Source organism: Pan troglodytes, chromosome 11 (genome assembly GCF_028858775.2).
Source record: "Pan troglodytes isolate AG18354 chromosome 11, NHGRI_mPanTro3-v2.0_pri, whole genome shotgun sequence".
Classification (NCBI taxonomy): Eukaryota; Metazoa; Chordata; class Mammalia; order Primates; family Hominidae; genus Pan; species Pan troglodytes.
Window position 1 is genome coordinate 9,470,853 of NC_072409.2, and position 24,833 is coordinate 9,495,685.

General features: G+C 44.4%; 1 protein-coding gene across 4 annotated transcripts in view; it reads right to left on the bottom strand.

Moving 5' to 3' along the window:
* NUP188 (nucleoporin 188) overlaps positions 1–24,833 on the bottom strand; it is a 57,217-nt gene that overhangs the window by 16,666 nt on the left and 15,718 nt on the right. For 2 of the 4 annotated variants that reach the window (XM_024345915.2, XM_009457459.4), the window contains exons 9-25: positions 21,986–22,197; positions 21,189–21,303; positions 19,413–19,613; positions 17,134–17,223; positions 11,064–11,129; positions 9,669–9,788; positions 9,004–9,130; positions 7,694–7,846; positions 7,368–7,494; positions 7,016–7,103; positions 6,846–6,922; positions 5,376–5,490; positions 3,718–3,838; positions 3,521–3,587; positions 2,691–2,819; positions 2,222–2,361; positions 184–257 (exon numbers count right to left, since the gene is read on the bottom strand). In XM_024345915.2, coding sequence (XP_024201683.2) covers positions 184–257; positions 2,222–2,361; positions 2,691–2,819; positions 3,521–3,587; positions 3,718–3,838; positions 5,376–5,490; positions 6,846–6,922; positions 7,016–7,103; positions 7,368–7,494; positions 7,694–7,846; positions 9,004–9,130; positions 9,669–9,788; positions 11,064–11,129; positions 17,134–17,223; positions 19,413–19,613; positions 21,189–21,303; positions 21,986–22,197 — 2,022 coding nt within the window. Of the gene's footprint in view, positions 1–183; positions 291–2,221; positions 2,362–2,690; positions 2,820–3,520; positions 3,588–3,717; positions 3,839–5,375; positions 5,491–6,845; positions 6,923–7,015; positions 7,104–7,367; positions 7,495–7,693; positions 7,847–9,003; positions 9,131–9,668; positions 9,789–11,063; positions 11,130–17,133; positions 17,224–19,412; positions 19,614–21,188; positions 21,304–21,985; positions 22,198–24,833 lie in introns of all 4 variants that reach the window. The other 2 variants (XM_520414.8, XM_009457457.4) reach the window with 1 other exon arrangement.

The following is a 24,833-nucleotide window of genomic DNA, read 5'->3' on the forward strand; positions in this document are numbered from 1 at the left end:
CTATGTGGCCCAGGTTGGTCTTGAACTCCTGGGCTCAAATGATCCTCCCACCTTGGCCTCCCAAAGTGCTGGAATTACATACAGGCGTTAAGCCGCTGCACGTGGCCTGAGCATGTCTTTTGTAATCAGGGGGAAAAAAACACCCTCATATAAACAGTGTGTGTGCATGAAGTACGATCCTACCGTGGCCAGACGTTTCAGCAGCTGAATGGCAAGACGTGGCAAAGCAGGGTCATGTTTGTGGTAGATGTATTTGGCTAGAACAGCAATGAGGTTGTTTCCATGAGCACCTAAAGCAGCACAGGAAACAGTTTAGATATCAAGTGTGCCTAATTCAAGTCCTTAGAGCACTGGCTGTTCAAAAAAGACCCACAGTGTGTATGTGAAGGAATTTACCCTCAAGTACTTGGAGGGCCACAGCAAACCTAGGTGGCTGTATCCTTCTCTTGATTGAGGAGCAAAAGAATAGTCAGAATTTGGGGATAAACAGTTCAACCCAATTCATCGACAGCAAAGATACATTCTGAATAAAATAGGTGCTTATTTTATTAATTTTTATTTATTTATTAATTTTTTTTGAGACAGAGTCTCACTCAGTCACCCAGGCTGAAGTGCAGTGGCACGATCTCGACTCACTGCACCTCCACCTCCCAGGTTCAAGCAATTCTCCTGCCTCAGCCTCCCGAGTAGCTGGGATTACAGGCGTGCACCACCACGTCCAGCTAATTTTTAAAATTTTTAATAGAGACAGGGTTTCACCATGTTGGCCAGGCTGGTCTTGAACCCGACCTCAAGTGATCCGCCCACCTCGGCCTCCCAAAGTGCTAGGATTACAGGCACCCACCACCATACTCAGCTAACTTTTGTATTTTTAGTAGAGATGGGGTTTCACTGTGTTGGCCAGGCTGGTCTCAAACTCCTGACCTCGTGATCCGCCCACCTTGGCCTCCCAAAGTGCTGGGATTACAAGCGTGAGCCACTGCACCCAGCCTATCTTTTTTTCTTTTTGAGAGAGGGTTTCACTATGTTGTCCAAGCTGGAGTGCAGTGGCAAAATCATGGCTCACTGCAGCTTTGACCTGCCAAGCTTCAAACAATCCCCCCACCTCAGCCTCCTGAGTAGCTGGGACCACAGGCATATGCCACCAGGCCCAGCTACTTTTTTGTTGTTTGTTTTGGTATAGATGGGGGTCTCCTTATTTTGCCCAAGCTGGTCTCGAACTCCTGGACTCAAAGTATCCTCCCCAGCCTCACCGTCCCAAAGTGCTGGGATTACAGACGTGAGCCACCATGCCCAGCCCTTTATTATAATCTTATTAGGAAGATACTACAGGCATCCATAATCTGAAAACCTGAAATTAGAGCACGGTGGCTCATGCCTGTAATCCCAGCACTTTGGGAGGCCAAAGAGGGCAAGTCACCTGAGGTCAGGAGTTCGAGACCAGCCTGGCCAACATAGCGAAAGCTCGTCTCTACCAAACAAAACAAAACAACAAAACAAAACAAAACAAAACAAAAATTAGCTGGGCGTGGTGACAGATGCCTGTAATCCCAGCTACTCGGGAGGCTGAGGCAGGAGGATTGCTTAAACCCAGGAGGCAGATGCTGCAGTAAGCCGAGATTGCGCCACTGCACTCCAGCCTGGGCAACAGAGCTAGACTGTCTCAAAAAAAATAAAATAAAATAAAATAAAAAATTTAAAAAAATCTGGAATGTGTCAAAATCTCTAACTATAGCTCAAAGGAAATGCTCACTGGAACATTTTGGATTTATGCTAAACTGGTAAGTATACTGCAACTATTCCAAAATATGAAAAAAAAAAACTGAAACCCAAAACACTTCTGGTCCCAAGCATTTCAGATAAGGGATACTCAACCTGTACCATTATCCCCATTTTACAGATGAGAAATCAGAGGCAGAGTTGTTTAATAACATACCCAAGGTCACACAGTTGATTGGATACAAAATTTGAACCAAGGCAGTCTGACTTCAAATCTGCATTCTTAACTAATATTCTATCATCAATAGGAGGCAGAAATAAAGTACCATCTAGTCCTTTTGTTTCCAATTTCAGGAAAGGAGCTGGTAATAATTCCCAAACTTCCTCAAGAAGCAGAAAATACTGTTGACATCCAAAAACACTGCCTAAGATACGTATTTATGAGCAGAAATGACTGGAAGAGAAATACATACCATGTTGTGACTGGAAGAGAAATACATACCATGTTGTGAGAGAGCCTGTTCCAGGGGGGACACCACATTAGAAGGAGGTTTCAGCCGAATAACATTGTTGGTGACGGAGAATGCCAGTTTCACTGTCTTGATCAGCAGCTGGCCCTGCCCCTGGCCCTCTGCCCCATCACTAGGGTGCCAAATGGAAACCAAAGATGATTCAGACAGTATGACTTCATTCGCAATATATGTGCTCTCATGAATTAGATTCCAACAATAATCCCAGAGTTCAACAGCTTCTGTTAGAGGCCCCAGTCCAAACTAGGAGAGAGGAGGAGTAATCAACTCCCTTTGCTATATGCCAATCGATATAGCAGCCACTAGGGTATGTAAAGGCTATGTCCTAGGAAGAACAACGTCATCTTCTAAAAGCTACTGCAAGTTAACTTAAACTGGAGTTATTAGTAACATGCAGGCACAATAAAGACAAACAAAGGGAACGTGGAGAAGGAGCCCTACCTTCGAGGCTGAGCAGCCATCACCATGTCAATGGTGTCCACGCCAATGCCCATGATATTGATAACTGTCTGTCCTGCTTCTGTGTATGCCAGGCTGCAGATGCAGAGAGACTGCAGGCTGGGAGTATGACTGGAAGACAGAGGTATTCTGAGTTACCAGGGAGCCACTCAGTGTATCTTGGAAGGAAGGGCATTGTCCAATTAGGCTAGGGTGGCTAACCTAACCTACTGGACACTGGAGACCAGCTCTCTGCAAGCTGAAGGCACTCTGATCACTTTCCTGAAATAGACTTGATCACCTAAAGATCACCCTGAGAAGCAATCTAAATGTCCATCAAGTAACAGATACAGCTACTGAAAAGGATCATAATTAATCCATATGATGGAATGCATGGAACCATTAAAATAAGACATCTATAAGCAGTGGCATGGAAAGAAAGTTACAGTCAATACAGAAAGAGGAAAAAACCAAGAATACATAGTAACTGGCCCTGGGATGCAGATATATATGAAGAGTGTCTCGTCAGGAATGAACTTTTGTAACGATCATAAAGAATGATTAATATATTAGTGTATGTGTACACACACACACACACACACACACACACACTCTCTCTCTCTCTCTCTCTCTCTCTCTCTCTCATTCCTACTTCTCTGTCCACAGTGAGAAATGATAAACAGGCCAGTTGAAAGCAACTAACAACCTCAAGATTACTGAGTTCTGGGCTCAAGCAAGGTAAATTCTCTGGAAGAACTGAGACGGCTTTGCACAGCAAAAGCCTGTGTCTTGCCTTGGCGAGCGCCAAGCTCTAGTAATCAACCCTTCATTACCTGCTGTGCAGGTCTGTCTCGTGGCACAGGTTCAGTATTGCATGAATCAGCTCCAAGATCAGGCAACCTGGACTCCAGAAAAGACAGAGGAATGATGTGGCCTTGTGAAATGACCCCTTATCTCAAGAAAGGGAAAGAAAAAAGATCTCCAGTGGGGCCAGAAATCCCCAGGTCTTCCCTGCCCATGCTGTCCTTACCAATCTGTTCCCTCACTCCATGAGAGTTGTAGCGCCACTTATGGTAGCTGGGAAGCATCTCCTTCAGCACAAACATTACACAGGGTACAAGTCCTTGGCTCTGGGTACTACCAAGTTGCCCCTACAAGAAACCATGCAGTGAGGACTTCCGCACATTTAAGGAAAAGTCATTTAGTTACCTAGAGATTTAATTCCAAAACCATAGATAGGTCCAAAGGAAATCTAGGCAAACCTTGGTCATCAATGAAAAAAAAGAAACATCAAAAGTCCTACTTTATAGTTGAGCCCAAGTTGTGGGTCTTTTCTAGAATAGAAAAAGTGATGAAAGAGAATGTCACAAAAGGCACCAACACGAAGAAAAGGGATGCAGGCTAAATCTGGACAGAAGGGAGGCACCTTAAACATAAAGGATAGAGGATTGCTGATGATGAACAATGCCACTTCACTATCATGATTGCCAGCCGTCCCTAACCTCAATCCCATCACTGAAATACTAGAAAGGAGATCTGATATGCAAAAATCTGATACCCAATGATATCTGTTAACTGTAGCAACCTTCTACTAAAAATGGGGACTCTTTAGTTATATATAAATATCTATATATTCCTATCTCTATATGCAATCTTCTTTTTCGCCCCCAAGATGGAGTTTCACTCTTGGCACCTAGGCTGGAGTGCAATGGCGTGACCTCGACTCGCTGCAACCGCCTCCCAGGTTCAAGCAATTCTCCTGCCTCAGCCCACTGAGTAGCTGGGATTACAGGCGTCCACCACCACACCCAGCTAATTTTTGTATTTTTAGTAGAGATGAGGTTTCACCATGTTGGCCAGGCTGGTCTCAAACTCCTGACCTCAGGTGATCCATCCGCCTCGGCCTCCCAAAGTGCTGGGATTACAGGCATGAATCACTGCACCCAGCCTACAATCATTTCTTTTTAAGCATTCATTGATTCCTACAGGCAGAAAGTATAGTTTTTTTCATGCATGACCCTCTTCTCAATCCCATGAGGTAGAGACCATATAGCATTCTGTAGTAGAGACTCTTAAGATATTCTTTACTTGCTCAAGGTCATGCAGCTAGTAAGCTGTCAACCTGAATGTAAACCTAATTCTGACTCCAAAATTTATGCTCTATGTCATTATTTATGCTCTATGTCAGTGTTTTTCAAACTGAGTTGTAACCCATTAGTAGATTATGAGATCAGTCTATGGTCAAAATTCACTTAAATAGGGAGGAGACTGAATAGAAAATATCAGGGTACAACTTGTGTGGTAAGAATAAATGTTGTGAAATAAACTGTGAAATTTTGCTTCAGGAATATACACACATGTATATATATACTGGGATATGATATTATCCCAGGTTACTGTCAAAATAGCTTGATAGTAACTGCAATACCCTTTTGGCCTCTTCCATTCTACTTCATAAATCTTCCAATCATTAAATAAATTCACATAATTAAGCATCTAATAGAGAACATACTGGCACATACTAGGTACTCAATACATAGAAACTGTTGTCACTGTAACTTCAAGATGACTATTCTGCCTACAGACAAGAAGATTACAGCACCAGGGGCCAGGGAAACTATTTCAGAGTCATCTGACCAGACTGGACCTTTTCTTTTTCTGCCCTTTGTGAACAAAATCAGACTGTACCTTGACAAGGGTGGTGATCAAGCGCAGAAAGGCAATAGTAACCCCATACTCGCCCTGAGGCTGTTCACTATTCATCAAGAGGTTTCCGTACCCTCCAGCATTCATCCCTTCCGCACTGGAAAAAGAAGTAGAGGGAAAAAAAATGATAGGGAAATTTCAAGGTTTCAAGAAACTAATCATAGAGCATTCTTATTATAGTCTAGATTACTTGAATATAAAATAGAAAAGCTCTCCAGTGGAAATAATCCAATCGAGACAGTTCTGTACCCAGGGTAAACATTAAGAACATGTTTTATTGATGTAAAACCTAAAGAGATTGAAAGTAAAAAAATCAAAGGAACATCAGGGAAACATTTTTGTCAAGAGAGAGCAAGGCGAGAATGCTCAGGTAGTAAGATGGAGCCTGTGTACTGGTAAGTGGTCTACTGGCTGAGCTCGAGAACCCATGAAATGAGAAAAAGTACAGAGTGATTGTGGCTTAATAACAGGACACCAAGTCCCTGAATCTAGAAACCTCTGGATTTTCTGGGCTGGAAAGTAAATGCTCACATACTAACATGATTGATGTTGGATAAGAAATCTCTCTTGCTCTCGGCCGGGCACCATGGCTCATGCCTGTAATCCCAGCACTTTGGGAGGCCAAGGCAGGCGGATCAGTTGAGGTCAGGAGTTCGAGACCAGCCTGGCCAACACGGTGAAAAACTCTCTCTACCAAAAATGCAAAATTACCGGGGCGTGGTGGTGAATGCCTGTAATCCCAGCTACTTGGGAGGCTGAGGCAGGAGAATCACTTGAACCTGGGAGGCGGAGGTTGTGGTGAGCCAAGATCACGCCATTGCACTCCAGCCGGGGCAACAAGAGCGCAACTCCATCTCAAAAAAAAAAAAAAAATCAGGCCAGGCGCAGTGGCTCACGCCTATAATCCCAGCACTTTGAGAGGCTAAGGCGGGCAGATCACTTGAGACCAGGAGTTCCAGACCAGTCAGACCAACATGGTGAGACCTCGTCTCTATTAAAAATACAAAAAATTAGCCGGGCGTGGTGCCGCACATCTGTAATCCTGGCTACTGGGGAGGCTGAGGTGGGAGAATTGCTTGAACCCGGGAGGCAGAGGCTGCAGTGAGCTTAGATTGTGCCACTGCACTCTGGCCTCGGTAACAGAGCGAAAACTCCATCTCAAAAAATAAAAAAAGTAAATAAATACATAAATAATACAAAAATTAGCTGGGCGTGGTGGCTCGAGCCTATAATCCCAGCTACTTACTCGGGAGGCTGAAACACAACAACTGCTTGAACATGGGAGGCGGAGGCTGCACCACTGCACTCCAGCCTGGGCAACAGAGTGAGACTCCATCTCAAAAAAATAAACAAACAAATACATAAAAATAAAATTAATAAACCTAGGCTAGATCTGAGACATATGTGGTTCTCACTAGGGAATATGGCCCACCACCCTAGGACTTGGCTCACCTAATCATCTGACTCAGGCTGGAGACAGGATGGGCCACAAATGGTAAAAAACCTGTGTGACGAAGATCAGTCCAGACCTAAGAAGGAAAAGGAAGAGTTAAATGCCCACATATCTTCAGGTATGTGCCAAGTGCTACATTTTTGGCTCTTGGGAAGATCTGGCATCTCACCTTTGCTGGATTGCGGGCAGCCAAAACAGTTAAGCAGTTGACACAAGAAGCAATGACATCCACAGGTGGGGAGATCACTGTCGTTAACCTGGTTGGAGAACAATACACTATACTCAATAAAGCAAATAATACAACTGGTTCCCTCACAAACATTTTTCCACTTCTCTCTCCCGAGTCTCTCCCCTCAGCAGACATATAAAAACAGGAAAACCCTCACAGATATAAAAACAGGAAAACCAAGGAACATGCGTGAACTTTAACCCAGTGGGTATGTGTCCAGGTTCCTGCAAACTGAGGGCACAAGTGCTGAGATCTCTACTGGGCAGCTGAGGATCAGCCAAGACAGACTCACCGCTGCAGCAGCATGTAGATGCGAGATGTGATGGGCAGGAGACAGTCTGCTATCGACAGGTCTGTACTGATGACCTTATGGACGAGATCAATGATGGGTTTGACTCGCTGGCAGTGCTGAATCACATCTGAGAAGAAAGACAGCCTGTGACCTCACGGCAAACAACCCCTTTAAGATCACTGAACAGTCTCTGAGACCCAGATACACAAATCAGACAAATCACAATCTTGATGGTTCTAAATTTTATGGAGATATTCTATTTTCTAAATCCTCCAAGCACATCCACTTTTCCTCCTTGTAGTGATGTTTCCGAAAGCTGACCTTACCTGCAGTTGAAACAACATGAAGCAACATTTCAATCTCGCAGGTAAAGAGGGTCCAGCTGCTATAGGAGTATTCCCAGCGTACCAGATATGCCCTATCATCCAACATTACTTGGCCCACAGTGCCTTGAGGTATGCGAAGGTTGGTTTGACCCCCTGAGAGAGAAAGATAAATTAGTCTAATATCTGAGGATAAATAAAAAATGTAACTCCTCTACCAGACATCAATATTTTAAACACACAGAGATACACAAACTCACAGACTTTTTTTTTTTTTGAGACAGAGTCTCCCTCTTGCCCAGGCTGGAGTGCAGTGGCGCGATCTCGGCTCGCTGCAACCTCCACCTCCTGGGTTCAAGTGATTCTCGTGCTTCAGCCTCCCAAGTAGCTGGGACTACAGGTGCGCACCACCACTCCTGGCTAATTTTTGTATTTTTAGTAGAGATGGGGTTTTACCATGCTGACCAGGCTGGTCTTGAGCTCCTGGCTTCAAGTGATTTGCCTGTCTTGGCCTCCCAAAGTTCTGGGATTCACAGGCTTTCTTCTTAGTAGCTAACATTCCTACAGCTTTTTCAACTAAAATACCCAAAAAAGTTCTTGCCATGTAGACAAGTGTCTTTTTTTTTTGAGATGGAGTTTTGCTCTTGTTGCCCAGGCTGGAGTGCAATGGCGCGATCTCAACTCACTGCAACCTCTGCCTCCCAAGTTCAAACGATTCTCCTGTCTCAGCCTCCAGAGTAGCTGGGATTACAGGCATGCACCACCACGCCCGACTAATTTTATATTTTTAGTAGAGACGGGGTTTCTCCATGTTGGTCAGGCTGGTCTCGAACTCCCGACCTCAGGTGATCCGCCCACCTTGGCCTGTAATCCCAGTGTTGGGATTACAGGCGTGAGCCACTATACCTGGCCGACAAGTGACTCTTTCTATATGTCTGAAACTCACTTGAGTGCAAAGAACAGTTTTCCATTCAAATGATAACAGTACCTCATAGGACTGCTAGTGCCTAGATGACTGGAGAAGTCAGTGGTGATGATGCCAGGATTAAAACAGTGAGGCTATTCCCTCTATATTTTCCTCTTTGAGCACCTGGAACAGATGTGAGCCTCAGAGTGTAACTGCCTGGATGCACTGGCTCACGTCTATAATCCCAGTGCTTTGGGAGGCTAAGGTGGGAGAATCACTTGAGCCCAAGAGTTTGAGGCTACAGTGAGCTATGATCTTGCCACTGCACTCCAGCTTGGGTGACAGAGCAAGACATCAAAAAAAAAAAAAAAAAAGCTGTCATGAAAGGGGGATCTCTTTATCTCACCAAGGGGATAAAGGAGTTTGGGTGTTTGTCTCCGCCAAAGAGTTCCATCTTCATGGGAGATCACATCATGAGGCTTGTGTTTATAAAGTTCATTGTAGAAAGACATCTTATCCAAGAAGCTATACACCTGCCAAAACAGAAAAAACCATCACACATTTCCCTCCAGGATAAGCAAGGGGAGGTCCCACAGTCTGCTCTTTCAACCAGACTCTCAAACTTCTTGCAAGCCCACCACTGTGACTGTTCTTGGAACTGCCTCCTGCGCCCCTCGCCAAATCTTCACTGGGCTTTGACACTCAACTCAAGTCCCCATCACTCCACAAGGGCAGTTCTCTCTCCTGAACAGTATGGTCTTTATTGCTCAAATGACATTTACTCTGTACCACCTGGCTCTTAGCTATTTATTTCTTATATCTAGTAACTTCCAACTAGGTATTAAGGAACTTTATACTTAGTCTTAGTCCCACAGTATCTACAATAGGTACTTAATGAAAAGATTATTTAATTTTTTAGAATTGAGGTGCTATCTTTGGTATCTTTCATTCACCTTCAGACTAACTTTTGTCATGGCAGTAGAACTGCAATGTGGAAAGCAAAAAAGATTCCTAATAAAGTCTCCATGAAGAATCTCCCATTCTCTTTACTTATCTGACTAAGCAACTTACCTTTTTGGCTGTGGACTTCCCTGATACCAGGGCTCGGAGCAGTTGCAGGAGTGGGGAGAGAAGGTGGGGAAACATTCCACACACACTGTCCAGAATGATCCCAAGGCCAGAAGTTGGCTCCTGTGGTGGAATGGGACAAATCACTGATCTTCACATTATCCACAAATTAACATCTCTCCAAATTTCCCAGCAATCATGAGAAAATTTAGAATTAATCCTTCCTTTTAGACAGATATCATCCCTCCTTAATAATTTAAGACTTTCATATTTCCACTGAAAAAGGATATAAAATAATTGATTTAGTGAGGGACCTAAAAAAAGATTACTATTCTATCCAGTGACCTTCCCAGCCATCCTTTCTATGGGAAGACAGTATTGTTCACCTGTGCATTACGTGTTTCCACTAAAGTGCAAATTACCCAACTATGTCAGCAGTTGGCTACCACACAGCAACCACAGATCCTCACTCTAGATACTGTTTCATACCAGCTTCTCCTTCTCCCAGGAGCACTGTGGTTCTATAACATCAGACAGCATCTTACAAAAAAGAGGGTAAAATATACAGGTAGATCATCAGTTGGATCTTGAGGTTTGAGACTGTTGTCAATGCTCAGAGCAAGTACTGGTGAGAAATTGTTCTTTTCAAAGCCAAATTCTCACTCTAACTAGTTACAATACCCTGACAACTCATAGGCTACGGTTACAATCTCCTAAAAGCACTTTCAAGAGCTGCAGGAACACTGGTGTCTAAAACACTGCCATATATAAAAACAAAAAACTGGTGGGTTGGAAGGCCAGGCTCAGTGGCTCACACCTGTAACCCCAGCACTTTGGGAGGCCGAGGCTGGCAGATCACAAGGTCAGGAGATCGAGACCAGCCTGGCCAACATAGTGAAACCCCGTCTCTACTAGAAATACAAAAAATTAGCCAGGCATGGTGGCGGGCGCCTGTAATCCCAGCTACTTGGGAGGCTGAGGCAGGAGAACTGCTTGAACCCGGGAGGCAGAGGTTGCAGTGGGCCGAGATCGCACCATTGCACTCCAGCCTGGGCAACAGAGCAAGACTCCATCTCAAAAAACAAGACAAAACCAAAACAAAAAAAAAACCTGGTGGGCTGGAGATAGCACACTGGTAATAACATAGGCTGCAGACTCAAGTCAGACAGAACTGGGTTCTGGCTGCCTCTTTCTATGTGTGACTTTGAGCAAATCACTTCACATCTCTAAGTGTCATGTGTCATCACATTAAAAGAGGGACAGTAATAGTATCTACTTCATACATTTTTATGAAGATTAAATGAGAAAATGCACATGAATGCTTAGTACAAAACCTGTAAGAAAACAAGTGTTTGAACAATTCTTTTGCTATGCAGTGACTCTCTCTGACATACTTACTGTTCCCCAGAACAGTTCCGGAAGAGAAGGGTCGGCCAATACTTCACATGCTGTATCAATTATATCCTGTTTGAGGAAGGGAAGAAAAATGGATCATTTTCCCTAGCTGAACCAGTCTATCTTTATTATTGTATTCTGTTGAAATAAAAACACCAAAACACCAATAAACACTAAAGTGGGAAGACCACTTCAATCCAGGAGTTCCAGAGCAGCCTGGGGAACATAGTAAATCCTGTTCTTGAAAACAAATAAATAAATAAAATAAAATAAACACCTTAATATAGAAAGTCAGAAAAAACTGGTTAAGAATTGGTTGGTTGGCTGGGTGCGGGGGCTACCCCTATAATCCTAACACTTTGGGAGGCAAGGCCGGCAGATCACTTGAGGTCAGGAATTTGAGACCGGCCTGGCCAACATGGTGAAACCCCATGTCTACTAAAAATACGAAAGTTAGCCAGGCGTGGTGGCGCACACCTTATAATCCCAGCTACTTGAGTGGCTGAGGCATGAGAATCACTTGAACCCAGGCAATGGAGGTAGCAGTGAGCCGAGATCATGCCACTGTACTCTAGCCTGGGCAACAAAGTGAGGCTCTGTCTCAAAAAACAAACAAACAAAAAAACTGCTTAAGGGTGGATGGGTTGGTTGACTGATTCATTTATTTATGTTTAAAGACAAGGTCATGCTCTATCACCCAGACTAGAGCGCAAGAATTCTGGGTGAGTGGGTTTGTTTCTTCCTTTTTATCTTTTTTTTTTTTTTTTTTTTTTGAGACAGAGTCTCACTCTGTCGCCCAGGCTGGAGTGCAGTGGCGCGATCTTGGCTCACTGCAAGCTCCGCCTCCCAGGTTCACGCCATTCTCCTGCCTCAGCCTCCCGAGTAGCTGGGACTACAGGCACCTGCCACCACGCCCAGCTAATTTTTTGTATTTTTAGTAGAGATGGGGTTTCACCATGTTAGCCAGGATGGTCTCGATCTCCTGACCTCGTGATCCGCCCGCCTCAGCCTCCCAAAGTGCTGGGATTACAGGCGTGAGACCAGCCTCTTTCTACCATTTTTGTATATATGTATGTAAGTAGGTATGTATCTATTTTTAGAGACAGGGTCTTGCTCTGTTGCCAAGACTGGAGTGCAGTGGCACCATCATAGCTCACTGCAGCCTTTAACTCCTGGGTTTAAGTGATCTTCTCGCCTCCGCCTCCCAAAGCACTGGGTTACAGAAGTGTACCACCATGCCCAGCCAAGAACTCTGGGTTTAAAAAGTAAGATTATATCCTGTCCAGGGTGTGTTGTGTCTGCTGTACGATGTTAGACAAATTCATCTCTCTGAGCCAGAAATGCTTTATCTGTAAAATGGGGACAGTAATTTCTGCTTCAAAGTAGGATTATAAGTAAGGATTATAAATAAGGATTAAATGAGATAATGTATGAGGAAGTAGACTGTAAATTCAAAAATGCCACATAAATGTAAGTTATTACTAGGCTCAGCTAAACTGCTCTCCTAGAGGGCAAAAACAATGTCTTTCTTTTTTTTAGATGAAGTTCCGGTCTTTCACTCAGACTGGAGTGTAATAGCACAATCTCGGCTCACTGCAACCTCCGCCTCCCCGGTTTAAGCAATTCTCCTGCCTCAGCATCCCGAGTAACTGGGATTATAGGTGCCCACCACCACGCCCAGCTCATCTCTGCCATTTTAGTTTCACCATGTTGGCTGGGCTGGTCTCAAACTCCTGACCTCAGGTGGCCCACCTGCCTTGGCCTCCCAAAGTGCTGGGATTACAGACATGAGCCACTGTGCCTGGCCAAGAACAATGTCTTTAATTGTTTTATCCTTAGCGCTTAGCACAGAGCTTAGCATACACAGGGAATCTAATAAATGCTCACTGAATGATTTCTTTAAAATCCAAGTACCTGGCCGGGCACGGTGGCTCATGCCTATAATGCCAACACTTTGGGAGGCCGAGGCAGGCGGATCACAAGGTCAGGAGATCGAGACCATCCTGGCTAACATGGTGAAACCCGTCTCTACTAAAAATACAAAAAAATTAGCTGGGTATGGCGGCGGGCGCCTGTAGTCCCTGCTGCTGGGGAGGCTGAGGCAGGAGAATGGCATGAACATGGGAGGCGGAGCTTGCAGTGAGCCGAGATCGCGCCACTGCACTCCAGCCTGGGTGACAGAGCGAGACTCCGTCTAAAAAAAAAAAAAAAAAAAATCCAAGTACCAGGACTCCTGCAACTCTGTTTTTTTTGTTGTTATTGAGATGGGGTCTCACTCCGTCTCCCAGGTTGGAGTGCAGTGATGCCATCTCAGCACACTGAAACCTGTGTCTCCCAGGCAAGTGATCCTACCTCAGCCTCCTGAGTAGCTGGGACTACAGGTGCGCACCACCACACTCAGTTAACTTTTTGTATTTTTGGTAGAGACAGGGCTTCATCATGTTGCCCAGGCTGGTCCTGAACTCCTGAGCTCAGGTGTTCTACCCACCTTGGCCTTGGAAAGTGCTGGGATTACAGGTGTGGGCCACAGTGCTTGGCCCTAATATGTTAATACCAATCCTCCAGGTGTAAGGTCAGGTCAAAAGTAACCAGAATTCTCCCAAAGTACACAAACCTTGTTCTATGCCCATGACCTTTAGAAATTGAGTCTTTTTTTTTTTTTTGGAGACAAAGTTTTGCTCTTGTTGCCCAGGCTGGAGTGCAATGTCACAGTCTCAGCTCACTGCAACCTCCGCCTCCCGGGTTCAAGCAATTCTCCTGCCTCAGCCTCCCAAGTAGCTGGGATTATAGGCGCCCGCCACCATGTCCAGCTAATTTTTGTATTTTTAGTAAAGATGGGGTTTCACCATGTTGGCCAGGCTAATCTCAAACTCCTGACCTCAGATGATCTGCCCTCTTTGGTCTCCCAAAGTGCTGGGATTACAGGAGTAAGCCACCACACCCAGCCTCTAGAAATTGAGTCTTTCAATTCAACACAAACTCATTTCTCTCTAATGATAAAAAATTTTAATTTTCACCAAGTTAGTCAATTTACAAAACAAGTTCCTAGTCACTAAAAATGAACAGAGTGATTTAGTTTTCAGGATACTCATCAAATATCATTTCCCACTAAAAATAACCAAGGCTATTAGAATAAGCAGATTTCAGGTCTTACGCAAGAATCTTACAAGATAATCCTGTAACATCTTGTACCAGAAAGCAACAGAGAAAAGAGGCAAGGCACAGTGGCTCACACCTATAACCCAAGCACTCTGACAGGCCAAGGCAGGCAGATCACTTGAGGTCAGGAGTTTGAGATCAGCCTGGCCAATAAGGGGAAACGCTGTCTCTACATACAAAAACTAGCCAGACATGGTAGCGCACACCTGTAATCCCAGCTACTCAAGGGGATGAGGCAGGAAAATCACTTGAACCCAGGAGACAAGAGTTTGCAGCGATCTGAAATCACACCACTGTACTCCAGCCTGGGCGACAGAGTGAGACTCCGTTTCAAAACAATAAAAAATTAACATAGGCCTGGTGCAGTGGCTAATGCCTGTAATCCCAGCACTTTGGGAGGCTGAGGCAGGCGGATCACTTGAGGTCAGGAGTTTGAGGCCAGCCTGGCCAACATGGCAAAACCCCGTCTACTAAAAATACAAAAATTCGCCAGATGTGGTGGCATACACCTGTAAACTCAGTTACTCAGGAGACTGAGGCAGGAGAATTGCTTGAACCCAGGAGGCAGACTTGAAGTGAGTGGAGATCACGCCACTTACTCTCCAGCCTGGGCGACAGAGCGAGACTCCGTCTTAAAGAAAAATAAATAAGGCCAGGCGCGGTGGCTCACGCCTGTAATCCTAGCACTTTGGGAGGCTGAGGCGGGCGGATCACGAGGTCAGGAAATCGAGATCATCCTGGCTAACACGGTGAAACCCCATCTCTACTAAAAATACAAAAAAAAGCCAGGCATGGTGGCAGGCGCCTATAGTCCCAGCTACTCGGGAGGCTGAGGCAGGAGAATGGCGTGAACTCAGGAGGCAGAGCTTGCAGTGAGCCGAGATCATGCCACCGCACTCCAGCCTGGACAAGGGCGAGACTCCGTCTCAAAAAAAAAAAAAAAGGAAAAGAAAAAGAAATTAATTAATTAAATTTAAAAAGTAAGCAACGGAGAAAATAAAAAAGAAAAGAAAGCAACAGAGCTATCAAAATATATAAGGGTAGTGTCAAACAGATTTAGAAAGCTGTTACAGGCCAAATATGGGACTGAGCATAAAAAAAATAACTTCGGCCAGGCATGGTGGCTCACACCTATAATCCCAGCACTCTGGGAGGCGGAGGCGGTGGGATCACCTGAGGTCAGGAGTTCGGGACCAGCCTGGCCAACATGGCAAAACTCCATCTCTACAAGAAAAACACAAAAATTAGCTGAGCATGGTGGCACACGCCTGTAGTCCCAGCTACTCAGGAGGCTAAGGTGAATGGATCATCTAAGCCCAGGGGGTGCAGGTTGAAGTGGGACAAGATCGCGCCACTGTATTCTGCACTCCAGCCTGTCTCCAAAAAAAAAAAAAGAGACAATGTTTTCTGGGGGGCTTTTGTGTGATAACGGTTGTAATGTTAAGTTTTGTTGAAATGTCTGTAGATTAAGTTAAATAGTATCTGACATTTGCTTTGAAATAATCAAGGAGGGAAGGGGCAGAAAAAGGATTATCCACGAGATGACAACTGGTAGAAGCTGGTGATGGGCTCATGGGGTTCATTATGTAATTTTGTCTTCTCTGGTATAAGTTTGAAATGTTTCATCTTAAAAAACATTTTAGGCTAGGTGCCATAGCTCACACCTATAATCCCAGCACTGTGGGAGGCTGACAGGGATGGACAGCTTAAGCCCAGGAGTTCAAGACCAGCCTGGGCAACAGAGTGAGACCCTGTCTCAAAAAAAAAAACCAAAAAAACAACCTGCTGCAGAAGACTTACTAGCACCAACAAATGTCTGGGACAGATGTACTACACAGTAAAAAAAAATGAGGTTACAAAATGGTATATATTTGGGAAGCCGAGGTGAGAAGTCCTGGAGTTTGAGACCAGCCTGGGCAACATACTGAGACCCGGTCTCTTAAAAAATAAACAAGCAGGGCCGGGCGCGGTGGCTCACACCTGTAATCCCAGCATTTTGGGAAGCCAAGGCAGGTGGATCACGAGGTCAGGAGTTTGAGACCAGCTGGCCAAGATGGTGAAACCCCGTCTCTACCAAAAATAAAAAAATTAGCCGGGCGCGGTGGCAGGCACCTCTAATCCCAGCTATTTAAGAGGCTGAGGCAGAAGAACCGCTTGAACCCAGGAGGCAGAGGTTGCAGTGAGCCGAGATTGCGTCACTGCACTCTAGCCTGGGCAACAGAGCAAGACTCCGCCTCAAAAAAAATAAATGCATAAATAAATAAATAAACAGAAATTTTAAAAATAGTATATCCATTGTTGTTCCATTTCTAGAGAAGAATTACTATATTTTCATGTATATACGTATTTGGAAAATGGAAGGGAATACATCAAAATGTTATCAAGTTATCTATGTGATAGGACTATACTTTTTTCTTTTTACAGCATTTTCTGTTTTTTCTAAAATTAACATTTATCACCTATATAACAGTAAAAGATAAGGCCGGGTGCAGTGGCTCATGCCTGTTATCCCAGCACTTTGGGAGGCCGAGGCAGGCAGATCACCTGATGTCAGGAGTTTAAGACCAGCCTGGTCGACATGGCGAAAGCCCGTCTCTACCAAAAATACAGAAATTAACTGGGCGAGGTGGCGGACGCCTGTAATTCCAGCTACTTAGGAGACTGAGACAGGAGAATCGCTTGAACCCAGGAGGCGGACGCTGCAGTGAGCCAAGATCGCGCCACCACACTCCAGCCTGGGGGACAGAGCAGGACTCCATCTCAAAAAAAAAAGAAAAAAGTAAATAAAAAAATGAGCGCCAGTAAACAAATTAACACATGAGGTAAATAATATCAGATCCAATGGGGGTATATTTTTGGGACTTGATTGCAAAGCTGGGCAGTAGAGACAGCTTCATGAAAGCCAGACACTGACCTGCTGATTGCCCAGGGTGTGCAGCTCCAACGAGGTCAGAACGAAAGAGAGCAGTCCATAGACACACATGCATGCAGTGCTGGTGGTGCACTAGAATGACAAAGGAGTCAGTGAATCATTCTGAGTAATACAACTCTTCCCCAGGTTCGGCATAATCCTATCGCATTCATATATTCTTTGTAAACAAATGGGAAGGAAATCTGAAGCTTCATAATTTTCCTAATTTAGTTACAAGATCAGGAAGACCAAGGGAGAAAACAGAAAGCAGGAACCACAAATATTACAACAAAGTCAAGAATAAAATCAGAAGGGAATTATTGCCAAAATCATCAAAGTTTGTGTGGGGAAGAAGAAAACCATATCCAGCCTACAGTAAACAGTCTGCATGTGGTAACGGGAATTGATATAGCACCTGAATGGCCACCAAGATAAGCCAACCAGTGACAACGAGTAGGGCCTGCTGGCTGAGTTTTCTTCCTTTTAAATAGGCTTTGTTTTGTAGAGCAGTTTTAGGTTCATAGCAAAACTGAGCAGAAAAGTACAAAGATTTCCTATATATCCTCTGCCTCCACACATAAATAGCATCCCACCAAAACAGTACAATTGTTACAACTGAATAACTTCAATTGGCATTATTATTATCACCCAAAGTCCACAGTTTACACTAAGGGTCACTCTTGTGTTGCACATTGTATGGATTTTTGGACAAGTATGACATGTATCCACCATTGTAGTATCACATGGAATAGCTTCACTGCCCTAAAAATCCTCTGTGTTCTACCTAATTCAGACCTCCTGCTCCACTAGACCGTTGGCAACCCACTATTCTCTTTAATGTCTCCAAGGTTTTGCCTTCTCCAGAATGTCACATAGTTGGAATCATATACTATGAAGCCTTTTTAGATTGGCTTCATTTACTAATATGCATTTAATGTTTTCTCCATGTCTTTTCATGGTTTGATGGCTCATTTAGCAGTATATAAATATTCCATCATCTAGATGTACAACAGTTTAGTTATACTTGCTGAAGGACCTTTTAGTTGCTTTCGAGTTTTAGTAATTACGAATAAAGCTGCTATAAAGGTCTGTGTGTATGTTTTTGTGTGGATATGTTTTCAACTCCTTTGGGCAAATGCATACCAACCAAGGAGTATAATTGCTGATTTGGCCGGGCACGGTGGCTCACACCTGTAATCCCAGAACTTTGGGAGGCTGAGGTGGGCAGATCACTTGAGATCAGTAGTTTGAGACCAGCCTTGCCAACATGGTGAAACCCCGTCCCTACTACAAATACAAAAAATAGCCGGGCATGGTGGCAGGTGCCTGTAATCCCAGCTACTTGGGAGGCTGAGGCACGAGAATCACTTGAATCCGGGAGGCAGAGGTTGCAGTGAGCTGAGATCCACTGTACTACAGCCTGGGCAATAGAGCAAGACTCAGTCTCAAAAAAAAGAAAAAGGAAAAGAAAAAATAATTGCTGAACCTGAGGTTTCATTTCACCATGTCAAAACGAGCTCACTAGCTGGGCACGGTGGCTCACGCCTGTAATCCCAGCACTTTGGGAGGCTGAGGCGGGTGGATCACGAGGTCAGGAGTTCAAGACTAGCTTGGCCAAGATGGTAAAACCCCGTCTCTACTAAAAATACAAAAAATTAGCTAGGCGTTGCGGCAGGCACCCGTAGTCCCAGCTACTTGGGAGGCTGAGGCACGCGAATCGCTTGAACTTGGGAGGCAGAGGTTGCAGTGAGCCAAGATCGTGCCACTGCACTCCAGCCTGGGTGACAGAGCAAGACTCTGTCTCAAAAACAAACAAACAAACAAACAAACAAGCTCTCTAAACCATGCCACTCAAACCCCAACATAAGACTCAAGAGAATTTCTAATTCATCTTGTTACAGTTAATTAAGTCCCCTGAAAGTGACTTCTCCAGTCAATACGGCCAAAGCTATCTTCTTAAGACATACTTTACTGGCAAAGAGTTCAAACCGTTATCTACCATTTACTGGCATTTTTGTTGCTTTGGGCAAATTACATCTCTCTGAGTCTCAATTTCCTAATGTATAAAACAGAATGATAATCTTTAACACGAAGAAGTGTTACAAGGATTCAAAAAGATAATGTTCATAAACATTATAAATAATGTCTGATGATGTCTAAATGCTCTCAAAAGGTTAGTTACAACATGATCCCATTATCCACACCACCATTATAACTATTACATTATTATAATGCTTCTGCCAGCTCACTCCCATGCTCACCACCCAGAGCCTTAAACTCACATCATTTCCCCCACTGGCAAGGGACTGGAGCAATCGGGTCAAGTACTGAAACACATTCAGCTGGATGGCTGTGCCACCTATCTTCCGGACCACACTGCTTGTCTCTTCTGGGTTCAGAGTGTGACGGAGGAGAGCCCAGGCCAAAAGCACTGGGGCATGATGTGGAATGTCCCCAAAGGTCAACATTAAACAGTCCATATCCTAGTGAGAGAAGAAAACACATCTACATCTCCCTCGACCAGTCAATATCCCTCGACCAGATTCTTCCTCACGCTCAATAAGCAAGCCATAAAGAGTGGCCTCACTCTCTCATTCTGATATTTCACTCTTCTCAAACCCCCAGTCACCTCACTAATAAACCCCTCAATTACAATTACTCTTCCTTTACCCACAAAATTTGTCTACTAATTTTATGTAGTCTTAAGATTATAAAATGCATGTTAAAATAGACATTCCTTAGAAATTTTATCCTGATCCTTCTCAAACTTTCTACGCTCTATCTTCATTTTCTATCTTCCTAACCATCTCATCTCAATGTTTTTCCCCTTTCCTCTTCTTTCACAGGCTCCTTAAATGCAGTCAATCCCCAGGGTTTTCTCCTTGGGCCTCTTTTGTCCTTGTACCATCTCCATGAATCAATCACTCTCACAGACTCAATTATCACCTTGGTATAGATGACTGACGAATCTGAGATTTCCTCCAGGTCTAATCAACTGTTTAACATTGTAGAGGCCGGGCACGGTGGCTCAAGCCTGTAATTCCAGCACTTTGGGAGGCTGAGGCAGGTGGATCACTTGAGGTCAGGGGTTCAAGACTAGCCTGGCCAACATAGTGAAACCCCATCTCTATTAAAAATATAAAAATTGGCCGGGCGCGGTGGCTCACGCCTGTAATCCCAGCACTTTGGGAGGCCGAGGCGGGTGGATCACAAGGTACGGAGTTCAAGACCAGCCTGGCCAATATGCTGAAACCCCGTCTCTACTAAAAAAATTTTAAAAAGCTGGGTGTGGTGGCACGTGCCTGTAGTCCCAGCTACTCCAGAGGCTGAGGCAGAGGAATCGCTTGAACCCAGTAAGTGGAGGTTACAGTGGGCCGAGATCGTGCCACTGCACTCCAGCCTGGGTGACAGAGCGATACTCCATCTCGAAAAAAAAAAAATAAATAAATAAATAAATAAAATAAAAATATAAAAATTAACTGGGCGTGGTGGCATGTGCCTGTAATCCCAGCTATTCCAGAGGCTGAGGCACAAGAATCTCTTGAACCCAGGAGGTGGACGTTGCAGTGAGCCGAGATGGCACCACTGCACTCCAGCCTGGGTGATAGAGCAAGACTCTGTCTCAAAAAAAACAAAACAGACTGGGCATGGTGGCTCACGCCTGTAGTCCCAGCACTTTGGGAGGCTTAGGCGGGGGGATCACGAAGTCAGGAGATCGAGACCTCTTGGCCAAAATGGTGAAACCCAGTCTCTACTAAAAATACAAAAATTAGCTGTGATCCCAGCTACCTGGGAGGCTGAGGCAGAAGAATCACTTGAACCCAGGAGGTGGAAGTTGCAGTGAGCCAAGACCGCGCCACTGCATTCCAGCATGGTGACAGAGCTAGACTTCGTCTCAAAAAACCAAAACAAAACAAAACAAAAACATTGTAGAACCTCTGCATCACTGAACAATGTAGAGTTCCACAACACTGAAAATTTTATGCAGCAGTTCAATAATTGAAAGCTACTACTAACTTATAAACCCTCTGAAAAAAAAGAGGCTATTCCAAGTTCACCTGACAAATAAGCCCATCCTGCGCAAACTGATGCAGTTCTCTTCTGTCATCCAAAGCACACTTATGCAAGGACTCAATATCCATGCCCTCCACCAGGATGAGGGCACTGAAGTAGCTAGAGAGAAAAACAGTATCACCATGTTATATATCCCGTTCTGAAACTCACTAGAGACAAAGGTGAGATATAAGACACTGCGATATCAAAAAAACCTATTGGGCCAGGCATAGTGGCTAACGCCTATAATCCTAACACTTTAAGAGGCAGAGGTGGGAGGATCACTTGAGGCCAGGAGTTCAAGACTATCTTGGACAACAAAGTGACACCCCATCTATACCACACACACACAAAATTAACTGGTATATATCTTTGCTCACAGAGTGACCAGGCCCCCAGTTATGGATATATCCATGGTCATAAATAGAGAAAAAACAAGAAATTTAAAGTCCATAGACTATCACCTGAAAGAGAAGAGCGAGCATATATGCCTTATTTATCACTATCTTGTTAGCATTTGCATAGTGCTTGGCCTACAATAGTTGTTCAACGAATTTTTGTTCAATGAATGAATGAACCCCTTAAATGAAGACAGTAAGTAAAAGAGCAGATTACAAAACTCATGTTGAGAGTCCTCTCTCAATCCCAGTCTTTACTCCCTGCATGAAAGGGAATGTGGCAGTAGACCTATTTCCCCACCCATTAAGTGAAAAGTACACCTACCCCTCACCTGCTTACATACCACTATAGTATCAATGCTCTAAACATTGCAAGTTCCATGATGTTCAATTCACTGACTTACCCAATCCGATCTACAAAAGGATCCATAGTCTCATCCACCAGGTGCCTATTGGTCTGCCTACTACCAAATCCTTGCTCTTTAAACATCTTGGTTAATACAAATAAGTCACTGGGTGCCATCTCAAAGTATGCATAATAAAGGAAAATAATTTCTAGCAGCATGGACTGTTCCCGAAGGCACTGAACAAACCAGCGAGACACTTGGCGCTCTGTCTGTACAACCAATGAAAACAAAATGGGAGAGAAATAACATGAGATTAAAAATAGTACTTAAAAAACATTTTTTAAAGAAAGGGTCTCAATCTGTCACCCAGGATACAGTGCAGTGGCAGATTATGGCTGCTCAAACTGCTACACGCAACTGATCCTCCTACCTCAGCCTCCTAAATAGCTGAGACTACAGGCGCAAGCCACTGCACCTGGTCCGTATTTAATTTTTTTTTTTTAAGAGACAGATTTTTTGCTTTTTTTTTAAGAGACAGGGTCTGACTCTATCACCCAGGCTGGAGTGCAGCAGTACAATTATAGCTTATGGCAGCTGCCCTCTCACCTGAGCCTCTCGAGTAGTTAGGACTAAAAGTGAGCACAAACATGCCCAGCTCATTTTTTCTTTTTTTAAATTTTTGGAAGAGAACAGGTCTTGCTATGTTGCAGAGGCTGGTTTTGAATTCCTAGCCTCAATCGATCCTCCAGGGAGGCCAAAGCACTGGGATTAAAGGCGTAAGCCACTGTGCCCAGCCAACCAATGTATCTTTTCTTTTGAGAGAGGGTCTCGCTCTGTCACCCAGAGTACACCCACAGCTCACTGCAGCTTTGACCCACCGGGCTCAAGCAATCCTCCTGCCTCAGCCATCCAAGTAGCTGGAACTACAGGTTAGCACCATGTCTAGCTAATTCTTTTAATTTTTTTTTTTTTTTTTTTTTTTTGAGACGAAGTCTCACTCTTATCCCCCAGGCTGGAGTGCAATGGCGCGATCTTGGCTCACTGCAACTTCTGCCTCCCAGGTTCAAGCAATTCTCTTGCCTCAGCCTCCCAAGTAGCTGGGATTACAGGCACCTGCCACCACGCCTGGCTGATTTTTTTCTTTTTAGTAGAGACAGGGTTTCACCATGTTGGTCAGACTGGTTTCGAACTCCTGACCTCAGGTGATCCGCCCACCTTGGCCTCCCGAAGTGCTGGGATTACAGGCGTGAGCCACCGCGCCCAGCCAATTTTTAAAATTTTTTGTAGAAGCAAGGTCTTGCTATGTTGCCAGGGCTGGTCTTGAATTCCTGGGCTCAACCAATCTTCCCACCTTCACCTCACAAAGTGGTGGGATTACAGGCCTGAGCCACCATACACCCAGCTGCAACAATGTATCTTAAAAATTATCTCCTATAAAGGTATAGTAAAAATTTTCTGGACTAGCAGGGTGGCTCACGTCTATAAGCCTAATACTTGAATACTTAGGGAGGCCAAAGTGGGAGGACTGTTTGAGGCCTGGAGTTCAAGACTAGTCTGGGAAACACAGTGAGACTCCATCTCTAGAAAAAGTTTTTAAAAATGAGCCAGGCATAGAGGTGCATGCCTGTAGTCCCAGCTACACTGGAGCCTAAGGCAGGAGAGTCACTTGAGCTGGGGAGGTTGAGGCTGCAGTAGGCTACGATCATGCCCCTGTACCCCAGCCTGGGTGACACAGTGAGACTCTGTCACACACACACACAAAAAAACCCTCCCTATTTTTAATCCTTTTATTTCCATAATAATTCATTATGTGGATATGCCATAGATTATTCAACCAATACACTCAATATTTTTAACACTACATAGTATTCCACTGCACATAAATGCCATCATTGATTTTACCTGCTCACTTGGATGGATGAGCATTTAGGTTACTACCAATCCCTTGCTAATAAACTCATACTATTCAACTGAAAAAACAACTAGACATTCTTTCCAGGTGTACAGGTACAATCACCAACAAAGATCATAAGGTAGGCCATAAAACATGAGATAGTAAATTTTAGAAGACTAAAATGACAAAGAATGTGTTCTCTGATAACAGAATCAAATAAGAACATTGAGAACAGTAAGATGTTTCGTCTGCTATAGTACTTCACACCTGTAATCCCAGCACTTTGGGAGGCCAAGGTGGTCAGATCCCTTCAGCCCGGGAGTCCAAGACTAGCCTGGGCAACATGGCAAAACCTGCAGCATCTTGTAGTCCTAGCTAGTTGGGAGGCTGAGGTAGGAGGATAACCTGAGCCCAGGAGGTCAAGGCTGCAGTGAGCCGTGATTGTGCCACTAAACTCCAGCCTGGGCAACAGAGAAAGAACCTGTCTCAAAAAAAAAAAAAAAAACCCAGATATTTACGAAAAACATCCAATATTTGGACATTAAATCCAGAGAGTCTCACTCTGCGTGACAGTGAGACTTCTAACACATACACACACACAAACACACACACACACACACACACACAGAGACAGACAGAGACAGAAATCCATTTAAAAAGGGAGAAAAAATATATACATATATAAAAAATAAAGAACAAGGCTGGGCGCGCGCACACACATGCACACGTGCACACACACACACACACACATACACACACACACACACACGGAGGCAGAAATCAATTTTAAAAAAAGAGAGAGAGTCCGGGCGCGGTGGCTCACGCCTGTAATCTCAGCACTTTAGGAGGCCGAGGCAGGCAGATCATGAGGTCAGGAGTTCGAGACCAGCCTGGCCAACATGGTGAGACGCCATCTCTACTAAAAATACAAAAAAAGCTGGGCATGGTGGTGGGCGCCTGTAATCCCAGCTACTTGGGAGGCTGAGGCAGGAGAATCATTTGAACCCAGGA